Source organism: Poromitra crassiceps (genome assembly GCF_964638095.1).
Source record: "Poromitra crassiceps genome assembly, chromosome: 4".
NCBI classification, from domain to species: Eukaryota; Metazoa; Chordata; class Actinopteri; order Beryciformes; family Melamphaidae; genus Poromitra; species Poromitra crassiceps.
In genome coordinates, this window is record NC_139626.1 from 19,009,723 (window position 1) to 19,026,680 (window position 16,958).

The following is a 16,958-nucleotide window of genomic DNA, read 5'->3' on the forward strand; positions in this document are numbered from 1 at the left end:
CCACCACCACCACCACCACTGAAGAAATGCATAAAAGAGGAACTGTTTTACTCTGTCAAAAAAAAGAAGAAGCGAAGTCGGAAGTGCCGGGAGCGAGCCCTTTTCTTCCCTCGCTGCTCTGCTACGCTGCTGGCCCTTTAAATCCAGTCGGTCTTCTCCGGAACCGCTCGGTCTTCTTCGTTCTCGACCCCTCTCACTGCGGCTCCTCCATCGCTGAGCAGAGTGGACTGGCCCAGCGCGCTGCTCTCTCTCATCACAGCCGCACCAGAGGATCTATCCAACCAACACTTCTCGCACACCGTCAGCCGCTCGCAGCACAAAATGCAGGCTATCAAATGCGTGGTGGTCGGCGACGGGTAAGATCAGAGGAAGCGTCCGTGGACGGATGGATGGATGAGTGGGTGGGTGGATGGATGGATGGATGAATGGGTGGGAGGATGATATGTAGGAAAAGGGGCTGGGGCTCAGTCTCCCTCTCTCTCTTTGACGGGTGGTCTGCTTTCATGTGGCCTATGCGAGACGCCTTTATAGCTGCCATTTGCATTGGGCGTGTGTCCTCCAGGTTATTGTGCGGGTAGGGAGAGAGCGCCTCGGCAGCACCTCCACGCCTCACAGGCCACTGGAGGCAGCTTGCTGAAGTGCTGATGCACGCTAAGGAATCTGAGGGCAAAAACAGGCCTCACCCGCTCCATTCTGCCCCCTCTCTCTCACCGCATCCCGATCCACCATCCATTTCCCTTTGCTGCTGCATCTACATCCTAACATCACGTCTGTGGACCAGCCTACTCTATTGCAGGAGATATCTGCATGCTGGGTTACAGCACTTATGGCTAAGGTCATCAATCAATCCAGATGAAGGCACCTGCATCTTCTCATTACAATTTCTCGTTTGTTTGGCAGATGCTTTCATCCAAAGCGAGGTAGCCTACACATAAGATTTATGCAACACAAGCGAGGAGCACGGTTCTAGTCCAGAGAGAACAATGAGAGTAAGTGGGGCAAAATTGCCCCAAAGATTTGGATAATTTTATTTACATTCGATTAATTTAATTTAATGTCCATTTCCATCTCTGGGAGCTCATCAGCTGGTTGCCAAGAAGACGATGAAGAACACACACAAACAGCGCTGTTGTTCACACTACACTTTAGCAACTTCAGGGTTGCCACTGTTTTGTAATGATACATTTCAAGCACTTTATTTGAGCTAAGAACGCCTCACCTACAACAGCTAATGACAGCTCAGCAATCAGCAAATTGCTGTATACTGGAGAGTAATACTGGAGATAGTAAGAAGAAAGTGTATCAAAGTTGGCCCAGCAGTGCACTAGTGATGAGATGTAAAAATGTATCATAGGTGAATTTTGAGATTAGAGTGCACGAGGCTCCAAATCAGAGAGGCTAAATCTAAGCACGTTTAAGGACCTCTTTATAAATCCAAGCACTTTCAAGTATGCTTTCCAGACCTGTGGCAACCCTGAACCTTATGCACTAATTACTATTTATTTTTAAGTGCCCCCAACATTTTGTAAATGCCCCCACCTTTTCTTAAAGATTGAAAGGGACTCTGCGGATCGAATGGAGTTTGGTCAGTTGTTCCACCACAGAGGAACCACAGAGAAGAAGAGTTTGGCTAGAGACTTAGGGCCTTGTTGTGGTGGCACCAGAGGAACCACAGAGGAGAATAATCTGGCTAGAGACTTAGGGCCTTGTTGTTGTGGCACCAGGGGAACCACAGAGAAGAGCTAGAGACTTAGGGCCTTGTTGTGGTGGCACCAGAGGAACCACAGAGGAGAGCTAGAGACTTAGGGCCTTGTTGTGGTGGCACCAGAGGAACCACAGAGGAGAGCTAGAGACTTAGGGCCTTGTTGTGGTGGCACCAGAGGAACCACAGAGGAGAGCTAGAGACTTAGGGCCTTGTTGTGGTGGCACCAGCGGAACCACAGAGGAGAGCTAGAGACTTAGGGCCTTGTTGTGGCAGCACCAGAGGAACCACAGAGGATAAGAATCTGGCTAGAGGCTTAGGGCCTTGTTGTTGTGGCACCAGGGAACCACAGAGGAGAGCTAGAGATTTAGGGCCTTGTTGTGGTCGCACCAGGGGAACCACGGAGGAGAGCTAGAGACTTAGGGCCTTGTTGTGGTGGCACCAGAGGAACCACAGAGGAGAGCTAGAGACTTAGGGCCTTGTTGTGGCAGCACCAGAGGAACCACAGAGGATAAGAATCTGGCTAGAGACTTAGGGCCTTGTTGTGGTGGCACCAGAGGAACCACAGAGGAGAGCTAGAGACTTAGGGCCTTGTTGTGGTGGCACCAGAGGAACCACAGAGGAGAGCTAGAGACTTAGGGCCTTGTTGTGGTGGCACCAGGGGAACCACAGAGGAGAGCTAGAGACTTAGGGCCTTGTTGTGGTGGCACCAGAGGAACCACAGAGGAGAGCTAGAGACTTATGGCCTTGTTGTGGTGGCACCAGAGGAACCACAGAGGAGAGCTAGAGACTTAGGGCCTTGTTGTGGTGGCACCAGGGGAACCACAGAGGAGAGCTAGAGACTTAGGGCCTTGTTGTGGTGGCACCAGAGGAACCACAGAGGAGAGCTAGAGACTTAGGGCCTTGTTGTGGTGGCACCAGGGGAACCACAGAGGAGAGCTAGAGACTTAAGGCCTAAACATGGTCGTCCGTCCGCCTCGAATTGGAGCCGTCTCGCCGTCTGGCGGCGCCAGCGAGCCCTACATGCTCGGACGCCACTACACCCTCCCTCCTCCCACCCCCCCTCCTCCTGTGGAAGCTCCGTGTGAAAATGGCGGAGATTGTGTGCCAGGCAGTCTGAATGAAATTGAATGTAACGTTCCCAATTCTATGTATTAAATTCTAAAAAACGACCCTCAACATTTGGGAAGGCTAAGCCACACAACTAGTTCGTTATAATCTAACATCATGCTTTGAAAGGCGACTTTACGACGAAGAGCCAAGGCAACGGCCAATCACAACTCTCCTGCAGCTGTCGTCACGCACGTATCGTCGCTGTGAAAGTCACATTTTGGAGCAGCCCCCGTCAGCCGACGGCGGCCCCCCCCCCGTAGGACGGCGCTTCACCCGCCGTCACACGGGGAGGGCGGGGCGAGGCTCTGACGGACGACCATGTTTAGGCCTTTAGGGCCTTGTTGTGGTGGCACCAGGGGAACCACAGAGGAGAGCTAGAGACTTAGGGCCTTGTTGTGGTGGCACCAGAGGAACCACAGAGGATCATCATCTGGCTAGAGACTTAGGGCCTTGTTGTGGTGGCACCAGAGGAACCACAGAGAAGAGTCTGGTTAGAGACTTAGGGCTTTGTTGCAGCACCAGCAGGCGCCGCTCCTTGGCAGAGTGTAGTGAGTGGTAGGGAGCGTAGACCTGAATGAGGGAGGTCAGGTTAGGTTAGGTAGGTGAGGTGAGGTGGTGGGAGCTGTTTTGGGTGCTCCTTTGTAGGCCAGCATCAAGGACAGTGAATGGGAGCCAGTAACATCATGTGTGTATCTGCATCTTCTCATTCCTCACAGGGCATGGTAGGAGATGTAGGTGACAGGACCATCGGCCCATATACTCTTTTTTACATCCTTATTTCTCATCCTCCAACCCCCCCACCCCTCTCTCTCTCTGCCCCACTCTCCTTCCCAGCCAGGCAAACTCACTGACCCCAAATTTCACTGTGCCCCCCCTCACACACATTGGGAGTGTATGTAGGAAGAGAGAGAGAGAGAGAGAGAGGGGGGGGGTGGACACACTCAAAATCACTCTCATTACTGCATGCATGAGTACACCGCTCACTCCAATGCTCCAAGCCACTTACTGATCTATGCAGTGTCCCTCGGACAGACAAACTGCCAAATACTGAGCTTGTGTCAGTGTAGAATGGGGAGGGGCTGTGTGTGTGTGTGTGTGGGGAGGGGCTGTGTGTGTGTGTGTGTGTGTGTGTGTGTGTGTGTGTGTGTGTGTGTGTGTGTGTGTGTGTGTGTGTGTGTGTGTGTGTGTGTGTGTGTGTGTGTGTGTGTCTGTGTGTGTGTGTGCGCCTGCGCCTGCCTGTGTGTGTGCGTGTGCGTAAGTGAAATGGGGCTTGGTATCAGAGGGGGTGACTCTGCCCCTCAGGCAACATGAATGTAGGCCAGTGTCTCTGTGGCACTGTGAAAGGGAGGGGCTGCATGTCTTTACTAGTATGCATGCATACAGTCATGTTTTGTTTGACCCTTACTATGAGGATGGAGCTACATTACAAACAACTAGACAACGCAGACCCAACAAGGATCTATTTTTTAGTAGGGATGCAGGCACGGGCTGCATAATCGGGCACGTCGGGGCAAATGCCCGGTTGCCTGGCCTGGCCTGGACTCCAAAAAAAAAAAAAAAAAAAAAAATTGTTTACTAGTGGTTTTATTACTTTATTCAGGGTTAAAGTGGGCGCATCTCATTGTAAAATTGGACTCGGCCCAAATTGGGCTTCAAACGGCCCAAATCTGGCTTCAAACGACCCAAATGTGGCTTCAAACGGCCCAAATGTGGCTTCAAACGGCCCAAATGTGGCTTCAAACGGCCCAAATTGGGCTTCAAACGGCCCAAATTGGGCTTTAAACGGCCCAAATTTTGCTTCAAACGGCCCAAATTGGGCTTTAAACGGCCCAAATTTTTCGCCGCCGCCCTTTGGACGCCGGCACGCGCGCCGCCCCGTGTCGGCCTGGCCTGCTTGGTATCTAATGCCCGGCCTGAATTATGATCCCAGTCTGCCCCTGTAGGGATGTACAATGATATCAGAACGTTATTATCCGTATCAGCCGATAATGGCTTTAAAATGAAATATCGCATCTTCTGCTGATTATGACAGGCCATTAAAATGACGCTTTAATTAATTCAATAAAAATGTCTATCTATTTATAATCCTGTATCCTATACCCCCCCCCCCAACACACACACACACACACACACACACACACACACACACACACACACACACACACACACACATTGTGTATTCTTTATCCCTCCCACACAGGGCTGTAGGTAAGACCTGTCTGCTGATCAGCTACACTACCAATGCCTTCCCCGGGGAATACATACCCACTGTGTGAGTAACCCACATTATTTCAGTATTACTTGATGTAGGTGATGTGTTAAATAAACAGGTTGGTTCGCCACAAATATAAAAGAACATCAGTAATCATTCAGAAAAGCATTGATTAATGCTGTATCGACTTCTATTGGCCATTAGTACAAGGAACTAGGAATTGCAACATAGGCAGCTTTTTGGCACAGCTTAAAGCAATATTCCACTTAGTTTGAACATAGACCTTATTGAAACGGATGCAGCTGGATGAATTCATAGCAAGATCAGATGCAGCTGGATGAATTCGTAGCAAATTGTAGATTTTTGCTTCCCATTAATTTGAAGAGGCCAGAAAATATGATGAACAGATTCAACCACATATCCTGTTATTAAGACAATAAAGCAGTCCTGCGTCTGTCCTCATTTGACTTTTTTTTTTTCTTTTTTTTTTCCTTCTGTGAGAGGCATTATTATTTTTTGCATAGTGGAATATGGTTGTCAGGGTAGCTGGATGTGTCACTGTTTTGAGACACACAAAAAAGGAACAGAAACTTAGCTGTTATATAACCTGTAAATGTTTAATCTGCTGTCGCAGAAAGCCTGAAATATATCGCCAGAAAAATCCACCTCAACTTTACTGTCCAAACTTCCTGCCGTTTACAAGGAAGACACCTTTTTATCCTATACAAATTCACGTGTGGGTTTCCTCGACGCTGGTGGTGAAGCCCTCATTTGACATTTTTATTCTTGGTTTACACTAAAGTTAGTATTTAAAAAATAATGGTAGATCCGCCCTCCCAAACAGGAACTATCTCTCGTAAATGGTATCATCCCCTATGGTCTCTTCTGCTATTTGGCAAAATTTTGTTCTAAAATGTTGCACCAACAGTCCATTGAAAATTGTTGAATCACCAATGTGTTAAATGTCAGTTTTCAGTCTATTTTCAAGCCTCATTCAAATGAATGAAATTTGTCCAGCTGCATCTGAACCTGGTGATGAGTTTGTATTCTGGCTTTCATGGTCAAATAAAGTTCAAACTAAGTGGAATATTGCTTTAGGGTGGCTTGTAATTGACATAAATAATAAAGTCACATATACCAGAGAGGAGAAAGCTAGCTAATAGAGCGCCGCAGGAATGAGTCCTAAAACCCGGAAGTTAGCATCGCCTGGTTCCCTTGTCTGGAAGTCTATGGGGTTTTTCTCTGGGGATTTTGGTTAGATGTCTGAAATAAGGTCTGTCACGAAAGCTTATGAAACTGAGACCTTTGTGTTCAGCAAGATAATCTTCACAAATGAACACAGTTTTTATGATTTTTGAAGTATTTACTGGCGATCACGTTTTGTGGCGATCACGATTTTTGGCGATCGCATTTACGCTTGAGAAATCATAAAAGTGGTCCTCTCTTGCTGACCCCCAACTTCTCAGTTTCATAAACTTTTCTTAACTACAGACCTTATTTCAGGCATCTAACCAAAACCCCCATACAAAACTCCCATCTCTTGACTTCCAGACGAGAGAACGAGGCGATGCTAACTTCCGGGTTTGCCTACAAAATACACCATCCCTGCGGTACTCCATTAGAGCAGAGATTCCATGGAAACGTCTAGTGAAGGGATTATATCACCATGATAAATACTGCAATAACATTACTGCTTTGCCTTTTGCTTTTTTAGCTTGACGACAAGTCTTTTTACCCTTTGTGGCTGAAATGTGTTGCAAGGGGGGAGTTGTGTGTCTTGAAGCCCCCTAAGGCACGGGACTTTTTGTTACGTTTTGTGTACAGGCCAGAAAGTGAGTTGTGAAAGCCACTCTCTCAGCATAGCCAAGTAACCATTGAGTCAATCCTATTAACTGCCTGCAGAATTTAGTACTATAGGGTAGGGTAGTGTAGAGGCAAAAGCACTCGCCTACGACCATGGAGACCCGGGTTCAATTCCTGGCAGCACAATGGAAGTACTGTACTTCTGGCTTGGTGAGACGTTCCTACAGACACAATTGGCCATGTCTGCGGGTGAGAAGCTGGTACGGTGTGTGTCCTGTTCGCTGCACTAGCGCCTCCTCTGGTCGGTTGCCTGTTCGCAGGGAGGGGAACTGGGTTGAATGATGTGATCCTCCCACGCGCTACGTCCTGCCAGTGAAACTCCTCGCTGTCAGGTCAAAAGATGCGGCTGGCGAATGCACATGTATCAGAGGAAGCATGTGCTAGTCTACAACTCTCCCTAGATCGGCAGAGGGGGTGGAGCAACGACTGGCACAAGTACAATTGGGGAGAAAATGGGAGAAAATATGGGGGGGGGACTTTTTTTTAAAAGTGCTATGGCGTGGTAAAAACTGAATTATTGCACCTTTAAAAGATAGTATATCTGATTGATACTTGATGCAAGATGTGTACCATGAATTTATGGCTAATTTATGGCTAATCTCTCAAGACAGATTTGCATTCAAATCTGTCAGCATGGTTGAATAAAGTCTGGATAATAGCACTCCTAATACAGTAATAGCAGAAGCAGTCCATAAAATTACCATAAAAGGGGCGTGGCCGGGCGAGTTGAGTTCCGGTTCCGGCGGTTATTCAGGTATTGAAATGAGCTCGCCCCCAGAGGTTGAAAAAATAATTTATTGATTTTTTAACCGATGGGTTCCCAGATTGCTCAAGTGCAACGGTGGGTAAGGGTGTAGCAGTGTTGACGCTCCTCTACCTCCCTGGATGTACCGTAGACCTACATAATGCCGGGCTCAGACTACATGATTTGCTCACTCCCAACACATTTCCAGCGTCGGGCCCAAATATGAACGTCGGGAATGACGAACGGCGTCTTCACTCTCTACCTCTTGTAGTGTGACATAATCAAACACCAGTGTTTGGTCTTCTTTTCTCGCCTAGCTTGACAACTATTACGTCGCGTTCCAGGGCTGCCTTTTGATTGCAGCTTTGGTGCGGCTGTTTTCGGGGGCAGAGAGTCACAGAGCGTCCCCCGTAACCATAGCAACTCACTCACTCACTCTTTCCTGCCTGCCTGCGTGTGAGAGAGGAGAGCTGAACAACATGTAGGGAAAGTGAGAAATATACGTATGCTGTCTGTCAGCCCCCTTGTCACTCTGTGAGGTTATCAATTATGAATTTCTTTTTCACTGTGTGAGAAAAGGGACTTGAGAGCGGGCCGTTTCCCAATTCCAGCGTGAGAGTTGGCAGTCCTGGTCGGGGTCAGACTTGTAGTGTTGCCGGTCTCCCGATCAAAACATTGCCTATTCTGACATGGTGACATGGTGACAGACAGAAAATGCTGTAGTCTGATGTTGGCATTTGCATTTGATTCACTGACATCTGTCTTCCTGCAGCTTTGACAACTACTCTGCCAATGTGATGGTGGATGGGAAACCTGTGAACCTGGGCCTCTGGGATACAGCCGGACAGGAAGACTATGATAGGCTCAGACCACTGTCTTACCCACAGACGGTATCCAAACACACACGCGGGCGCGCAAGCGCACACACGCACGCACACGCACACACACACACACACACACACACACACACACACACACACACACACACACACACACACACACACACACACACACACACACACACACACACACACAGCTCTCAAACACTATCTGAGGCCTCTGCATACAGCCTTCAATGGCACACTGCAGCAAATGTCCATGGTAACAAGTTGTATTCAGTCTTAAAGTTGTATTTTCCTTAAACAAGTTAAAAACGCTGCCAATGGGATGATATAATTCCAGTTGTTCCAATGCAGTTTCACTTATTTCAGGATAAAAAAGTCCCAGTGTCTTGAAACAAGGCGGAGGCCTGATGACAGCATTAAAGTCAGTTCAGATTATGTCTTGAAACAAGGCGGAGGCCTGATGACAGCATTAAAGTCAGTTCAGATTATGTCTTGAAACAAGGCGGAGGCCTGATCACTGCATTAAAACCAGTTCAGATTATGTCTTGAAACAAGGCGGAGGCCTGATCACTGCATTAAAGCCAGTTCAGATTATGTCTTGAAACAAGGCAGAGGCCTGATCACTGCATTAAAGTCAGTTCAGATTATGTCTTGAAACAAGGCAGAGGCCTGATCACTGCATTAAAACCAGTTCAGATTATGTCTTGAAACAAGGCGGAGGCCTGATCACTGCATTAAAACCAGTTCAGATTATGTCTTGAAACAAGGCGGAGGCCTGATCACTGCATTAAAGTCAGTTCAGATTATGTCTTGAAACAAGGCAGAGGCCTGATCACTGCATTAAAGCCAGGTCAGATTATGTCTTGAAACAAGGCAGAGGCCTGATCACTGCATTAAAACCAGTTCAGATTATGTCTTGAAACAAGGCGGAGGCCTGATCACTGCATTAAAGCCAGGTCAGATTATGTCTTGAAACAAGGCGGAGGCCTGATCACTGCATTAAAACCAGTTCAGATTATGTCTTGAAACAAGGCGGAGGCCTGATCACTGCATTAAAGTCAGTTCAGATTATGTCTTGAAACAAGGCGGAGGCCTGATCACTGCATTAAAGCCAGGTCAGATTACGTCTTGAAACAAGGCGGAGGCCTGATCACTGCATTAAAGCCAGTTCAGACTACATCTTGAAACGAGGCGGAGGCCTGATCACAGCATTAAAGTCAGTTCAGACTACATCTTGAAACAAGGCGGAGGCCTGATCACTGCATTAAAGTCAGTTCAGACTACATCTTGAAACAAGGCGGAGGCCTGATCACTGCATTAAAGTCAGTTCAGACTACATCTTGAAACAAGGCAGAGGCCTGATCACTGCATTAAAGCCAGGTCAGATTACGTCTTGAAACAAGGCGGAGGCCTGATCACAGCATTAAAGCCAGTTCAGACTACATCTTGAAACAAGGCGGAGGCCTGATCACTGCATTAAAACCAGTTCAGATTATGTCTTGAAACAAGGCAGAGGCCTGATCACTGCATTAAAGTCAGTTCAGATTATGTCTTGAAACAAGGCGGAGGCCTGACCACTGCATTAAAGTCAGTACTTCAGACTACATCTTGAAACAAGGCGGAGGCCTGATCACTGCATTAAAGTCAGTTCAGACTACATCTTGAAACAAGGCGGAGGCCTGATCACTGCATTAAAGCCAGTTCAGACTACATCTTGAAACAAGGCAGAGGCCTGATCACTGCATTAAAGCCAGTTCAGATGTCTTGAAACAAGGCGGAGGCCTGATCACGGCATTAAAACCAGTTCAGATTACGTCTTGAAACAAGGCGGAGGCCTGATCACTGCATTAAAGCCAGTTCAGATTACGTCTTGAAACAAGATGGAGGCCTGATCACTGCATTAAAGCCAGTTCAGATTATGTCTTGAAACAAGGCGGGGGCCTGATCACAGCATTAAAACCAGTTCAGATTATGTCTTGAAACAAGGCAGAGGCCTGATCACTGCATTAAAACCAGTTCAGATTACGTCTTGAAACAAGGCAGAGGCCTGATCACTGCATTAAAGCCAGTTCAGATTATGTCTTGAAACAAGGCGGGGGCCTGATCACAGCATTAAAACCAGTTCAGATTATGTCTTGAAACAAGGCGGAGGCCTGATCACTGCATTAAAGCCAGTTCAGATTACGTCTTGAAACAAGGCGGAGGCCTGATCACTGCATTAAAGCCAGTTCAGATTACGTCTTGAAACAAGGCGGAGGCCTGATCACAGCATTAAAACCAGTTCAGATTACGTCTTGAAACAAGGCGGAGGCCTGATCACTGCATTAAAGCCAGTTCAGATTACGTCTTGAAACAAGGCGGAGGCCTGATCACTGCATTAAAGCCAGTTCAGATTACGTCTTGAAACAAGGCGGAGGCCTGATCACAGCATTAAAACCAGTTCAGATTACGTCTTGAAACAAGGCGGAGGCCTGATCACTGCATTAAAGCCAGTTCAGATTACGTCTTGAAACAAGATGGAGGCCTGATCACTGCATTAAAGCCAGTTCAGATTATGTCTTGAAACAAGGCGGGGGCCTGATCACAGCATTAAAACCAGTTCAGATTATGTCTTGAAACAAGGCAGAGGCCTGATCACTGCATTAAAACCAGTTCAGATTACGTCTTGAAACAAGGCAGAGGCCTGATCACTGCATTAAAACCAGTTCAGATTACGTCTTGAAACAAGGCAGAGGCCTGACCACTGCATTAAAGCCAGGTCAGATTATGTCTTGAAACAAGGCAGAGGCCTGATCACTGCATTAAAGTCAGGTCAGATTATGTCTTGAAACAAGGCAGAGGGCTGATCACTGCATTAAAGTCAGTTCAGATTATGTCTTGAAACAAGATGGAGGCCTGATCACTGCATTAAAGCCAGTTCAGATTACGTCTTGAAACAAGATGGAGGCCTGATCACTGCATTAAAGTCAGTTCAGATTACGTCTTGAAACAAGTTTCAAGACTGCTGATTACAAGACAGCAAGTTGTATAGTGTGAACAGAACAGCGATCTGACGACGTTGACCGTCATGTAGTGTAGTGTGTCTGTGCTCTTAGTATCAAGAAAATGATACTGCATCAAAGAAAATCGGTTGATATTTGGATCTGAAAGTGAAACAACCTCAACCCATTGGCAGATTTCTCTTTACAGGTTTTAAGAGAAATACAATTTTAAGCGTACTAAATGACAATGGCCATTTTTTTGCAGCCACGCACACACTCTGACACATAGATCTTGCTCTCAACTAGCCATCTCTCTGGTTCTCTCCCAGGATGTGTTCTTGATATGCTTCTCCCTGGTCAGCCCGGCCTCCTTTGAGAACGTCCGAGCTAAGGTCAGTACGCTGACTGACCCCTCGAGTCTGACCACAACGAGGCACATCTATGGCTCCTCCTGGTTTATCGCAACGCTGTCGGGGGGGAGAAAGGCACCCCTGTCCGGACCTCGTCTTACAATGTTGTGGATTTGAGTGCTGTTCGTTCTACATACGGGACGTGGTACAGAGCAATGTTGCATGGCGAGGTCTGAACCAGGCCAGGCCTGCTCTATAGAGGGAGAGGGTCTGAACCAGGCCAGGCCTGCTCTATAGAGGGAGAGGAACCTTACTGTGCTTTCAGCTGCTGAGCATCATGAGCTCCCATGTGAAGTCACACTCTTCCCTTAAGGTCACATGTCCCTCTGTACAGCTTGTCTGGCACCAGGCCAACAGGATTCTCATCATGGGAAGTAAAGATTAGCTCAGGTTGCTTTGCCCAAGGAGGTTTTGCGCTCAGAACTATGGTTTCATTCAGGGCGATAGTCCACACGTACACAGGTTTTTTGTAAAACAGGGTTTTTCCTCCTCCGTTTTCAAAAACAATCCGGTCCACACCAACAATGTTTTAGAATATCGCTCCGTCCTCCAGATATTTTGGCTTCATCTTTGTCTAGCGGTACGAGGTGGGGACACGTTGTCCATAGTCTCGCGGGTAGCCAGCCGTAGATAAATCTACGTCTGGAGCACAACTCTGAAAAGTGGTTTTTGACCAACCACGGACCTCGTGGACGGTCCATTCGGAATGTGTGCACGCTGTATGACGTAACTTCCGCCACAGCCCAGCCAATCAGATTTCTCCCTCAGAATCTTGTGGGATCACCATCTTGGCTTCCAGAAGGTTGACATGTGATTCAGACCCTCCCTCGCTGGAAGCTTGCTGACATCGACGTTGGGTCTGACCACGTGAGACTAACATTTATATACAGTCAATGGTCCACATCAATACAGGAAAACAGAGTTTTGAAAAATGTCCACCTTGGGTGGAGTTTTCCAAAAGGTCCATTTTCAGTGACATAAAATGGCGTTTGCATGTGGAAGAAAGGTCAAAATGCATAGAAAAAGCTACGTTTTCAAAAATATCTGTGTACGTGTGAACAAGACAAATCTATTATTACAAACCCATATTTCCACCATTGGTAGAATCTATTGCATGTCAGCGTGGAAAGGTGCTAATCTCTCTGCCACTCTATCCAGCTAACTCTCCTCTCTCTTCTCTCGCGGACTTTTTCCTTTATATGCATGTGTGTGTGTGTGTGTGGTGCCCTAGTGGTACCCTGAGGTGAGACACCATTGCCCCAACACGCCCATCATCCTGGTGGGCACCAAGCTGGATCTGAGAGACGACAAGGACACCATCGAGAGGCTGAGAGACAAAAAGCTGTCCCCCATCACCTACCCCCAGGGCCTGGCCATGGCCAGAGAGATTGGTGAGACTGTGATTGCCTTATGTGCCACTGCATGGGTTATGTGAGATCAACATTCAATACATTATTACCATTACAAGGCTTTGTTCAGTAGCCTAATCAATTCTGATTGGCCAATGGCGGCATTCTGACGTCCGTTTTGATCATCTTGTTCTAATCGAATTAACTGACGACACCTTGTGCCAAAAAGATGTTACTCCTTACTTCCTGCAGTAACTTGGTTGCTCCTGATAATTTTTTGGGGCAGAAGGTTGAGAATTAACCTTTTTCACAGCAGCCATTTTGTGTCTAAAAAGCAGGGTTTACCATTATTCCGTCACCTCTTTACTGCTCTCACTCGGCCCTCCCAAGCTGCTGCTGTGCTTTACAGGTAGAATCAACGGCACTGAGAACTAAATTCTTGTGTCCGCTCTGTGTCCCATGTGTGTGCGCCCTCTAGGGGCCGTGAAGTACCTGGAGTGCTCTGCGCTGACCCAGCGGGGCCTGAAGACGGTGTTCGACGAGGCCATCCGAGCCGTGCTCTGCCCTCCGCCCGTCAAGAAGCGGGGGAAGAGGTGCACCGTGTTCTGAGGAGGAAGCTACGCTAATGCTAACACACACAGTACATGACCGTGAACAACAACCACTACTTCTCTGAGAGGATGAGAGAGAGAGAAACCTAGACAGAGTGAGTGTGCACTGCTGAGATTTTCTTTCTTTATATTGATGTTTTTTCAAAGTGATGTTGGTAACAAGGCCAATAACATAATACATTTTTTACATTACCGAATAAGTTTGTTTCTCTGTGAAAGACGTTGACTGTCCATCTACTTTATACAGCATAGAACCACATCGAGTTGCCATTGTTTTATATGCAGAGGAACGACAAAGGTTTCTATTACTCTTATTCATACTGTAACTGCACCATCCCTTCTTTCTCAGCCATGCTTGCTTGAGTTGATGCAATGTTGACTAAGTAGAAAGTGAACTGTGAATACGCCTTCAGGTTTGAAGTTACCCTTAGCGTCTGACCTAGGATCAGTGTGTGGTGCCATGGAGACAAAATTCATACTTCTGGCATGCTAAAATTCTCAAAATGGGACAAAATACTGTTTTGGCAGCCTGGTCTCACGAAATGTAATGAGCATGATTGAAATGCAGATCATGTGTTCCATGCACGAAAAAGTCAAATGGTTTTTTTACCCACCATGAAGGGATTATGTGAAGGAGGCACAACAAAAAACTGGCAACCAATTCTCACCTATTTTACGCTAGCTTCTTATTTTACTGCCCAGAACTTTACCAGAGCATTGACCAAATGTTTACTTGCCTAAGCTTATAGATTTGAGCTAACCTTGTCACATGACAAACGAGAAAAGGTCAAATTTGTGTTACTGTCACATCATCTTTTCATGGTGGAGGAATGATCGCCTGGTAAAACCAATCCTGATAAGGTTATCTCATATTCTGTTTCACTCTACCTATCATCAGTCTAGACTTCCAGCAGCTATTTCAGTGGGTGGGAGTACTTGGCTTGACAGACAACTCCTTCAGCCATTCAGCATTGCCAAATCCAGTCGGAAGAAGGGTGAAAATGTATTGTCAAGAAACTCCGCTGGTGCATACTCTTGTTCTGTTTAATTGTTATTGAGTCTATTTCTACAATAAATGCACTTATGGCTGTGTTTATTCAACTAACATTAATGTTACCGTTTGTTGCTTCGGGAGATGTCATTACTATTTTGCCCGATTGGCCCGGTTATGTCATCAACTACAACGCAGGCCCTGATTGGCCCGGTTCCATTGGCATTTCAGGAAGTGGCTGTGGGCGGCTGGACGTCCAGACCGATACGTAGAGCGAAACAGGATGTGAGGTCACGTGATCAGGATGGTTTTACCACACTAGAGGAATGTAATCTTCACATTAGTCGTGTTCACAACGTGAGTCAATGCTCGTTCCACAAATGTTGTGACTCGTGTCGTTTGCAGAGATTGAGGCAAACGTCCGATTCTAGACAAGTGTCTATGGGTAACTTCATCTAACTGTGTGAACACGTGACAGACAAGCATGCCAAACATGGGGCTGTACAACCTTGCTGCCTGAGCTCTGCATCTGGGGCAGAGGAGCTTGCATGGGTCTTAATGATATTCTCTGTCTTAATTTATCCCATTGCTTAGATCTTAAATATGTTGTGTGTGTGTGTGTGTGTGTGTGTGTGTGTGTGTGTGTGTGTGTGTGTGTGTGTGTGTGTGTCGCAAGCGTGTGTCGCAAGCGTGCATGCCAATGTGCAAGCTTGTGTGCGTGCGCGTGTGGATGAGCACATGTTGGTATTGGTGAGAGTGAGCTTGGGTTAGCCTGTAAAAGACAGTATTGTTTTGAGCAAATTTTTTAGTGTCCAGTTTTTTGGTACTATTTCATATTGTATTGTAGTAATACACAAGACTTTTCAACAAACTGTCGGCATAAGGAAATGAAAAAGTAAGTAAGTAAAAAGGGATATCAATGATGAGTCTAGTGATGTACAGAATAACCCTTAGAGAAGGAATGTGTTATGAATATCTATCTACATGTACCTGAATATTTAGCTCTTGAAACTAAATTCAAACTAAAAAGGATTCTAGTCGCTCACATTGAAGTTAGAAGTGTTGCAAAACAATGTACAATAAATGGGCCAATCTTTGTGTTGTTTGTCAGTTGTGGCAAACAGTGCGGATTGCACCTTTTATGAAATGCATTTTCTGTATGGTTGCGGGGACTCCAGTGTGTCTGTCTCCCTCACCTGGCGAGACGCAGCACTGCGGGCCCACCTGTCATGCTGTCTTTGGTTGGCATAGCAAACTGTGTGGTTGAATAATGTCGTGTCTGGTCCTGCCTAGGGTGTCGAAAATGTAGCTGAGAAACGCAGCAAAAAATACAAATCTATTGCATGGAAATTATCTGGTTATTTGACCCACTGTAATTCTTAGGAGAGGTTGTATGATGAAATGCATTGGCCATGTATGTATGTAATGTAAGATGACTTGTATACTTGTTCCAATTGTTTGTCTTATTTTTTATGACTTCACGTCTGTGTGGTATTTCAATTTTTGTATACTAAATACAAATGTATATGTAAGGCACTTTGCTTTCTGTCGTGACTGCCGTTATTCTACTGGCGTTCAGCCACAAACCACACAGGGAAGCACAAAGTCAGCTGTGCACTAGTTTCATCAGTGAAATAGGGCATTCTCGAAAAAGCGCTATGAGTTCCATTTATTATTATTATTATTATTATTATTCACGATTACTGCATTTTAGTAGTCGACTACTCCCAAAAAATAGTAGACTAGTCATGGGAGATATATCATATTTTTTTCACCCAATACAAATGATAAATTATTGTCAAAAAGATGTCAAAAACAGCCAGTAAAGGGTTAACTAATGTAGGCGGGACCAACCTGGGGGTATGTGAAAACATAAATATCAGCAGTGTTTACCATACTAAGCTACATAACATCTACATAGTAGACAACCTTGCGAGTAACGCGGATGTGCTTGACACGACCCTTGTCATGTCAAGCACTGATATTTATGTTTTCAAGAATATAGACGATTCATTTGAATTCGATGGCCACCCGTATAGAATAACGTCATATGGATTACAAACGGCAGTGGGGGAACGGGAACTGCTATTTACCATGTGACGGACAGCAAACGCAGCAGGCTGAGCTAGCGTCACC

At 46.3% G+C, this 16,958-nt stretch overlaps 1 protein-coding gene across 1 annotated transcript; it reads left to right on the forward strand.

Annotated features, from left to right (window-relative positions):
- The first annotated feature begins 233 nt into the window (after positions 1-233).
- On the forward strand, positions 234-16,352 carry rac3b (Rac family small GTPase 3b). Its single transcript, XM_083635408.1, has 6 exons — positions 234-356; positions 5,016-5,087; positions 8,408-8,525; positions 11,791-11,853; positions 13,103-13,262; positions 13,699-16,352. Exons 1-6 carry the CDS (start codon positions 322-324, stop codon positions 13,827-13,829), a joined length of 579 nt encoding a protein of 192 aa, XP_083491534.1. The 5' UTR covers positions 234-321; the 3' UTR covers positions 13,830-16,352.
- The last annotated feature ends 606 nt before the right edge of the window (positions 16,353-16,958 follow it).

Excerpts from the sequence above, each read along its gene's own strand:
- rac3b (XM_083635408.1), top strand. The coding sequence starts at position 322 with ATGCAGGCTATCAAATGCGTGGTGGTCGGCGACGG. Across the intron at positions 8,526-11,790 it reads CACTGTCTTACCCACAGACG|GATGTGTTCTTGATATGCTT; the intron begins GTATCCAAACAC and ends GTTCTCTCCCAG. Across the intron at positions 13,263-13,698 it reads GGCCATGGCCAGAGAGATTG|GGGCCGTGAAGTACCTGGAG; the intron begins GTGAGACTGTGA and ends TGCGCCCTCTAG.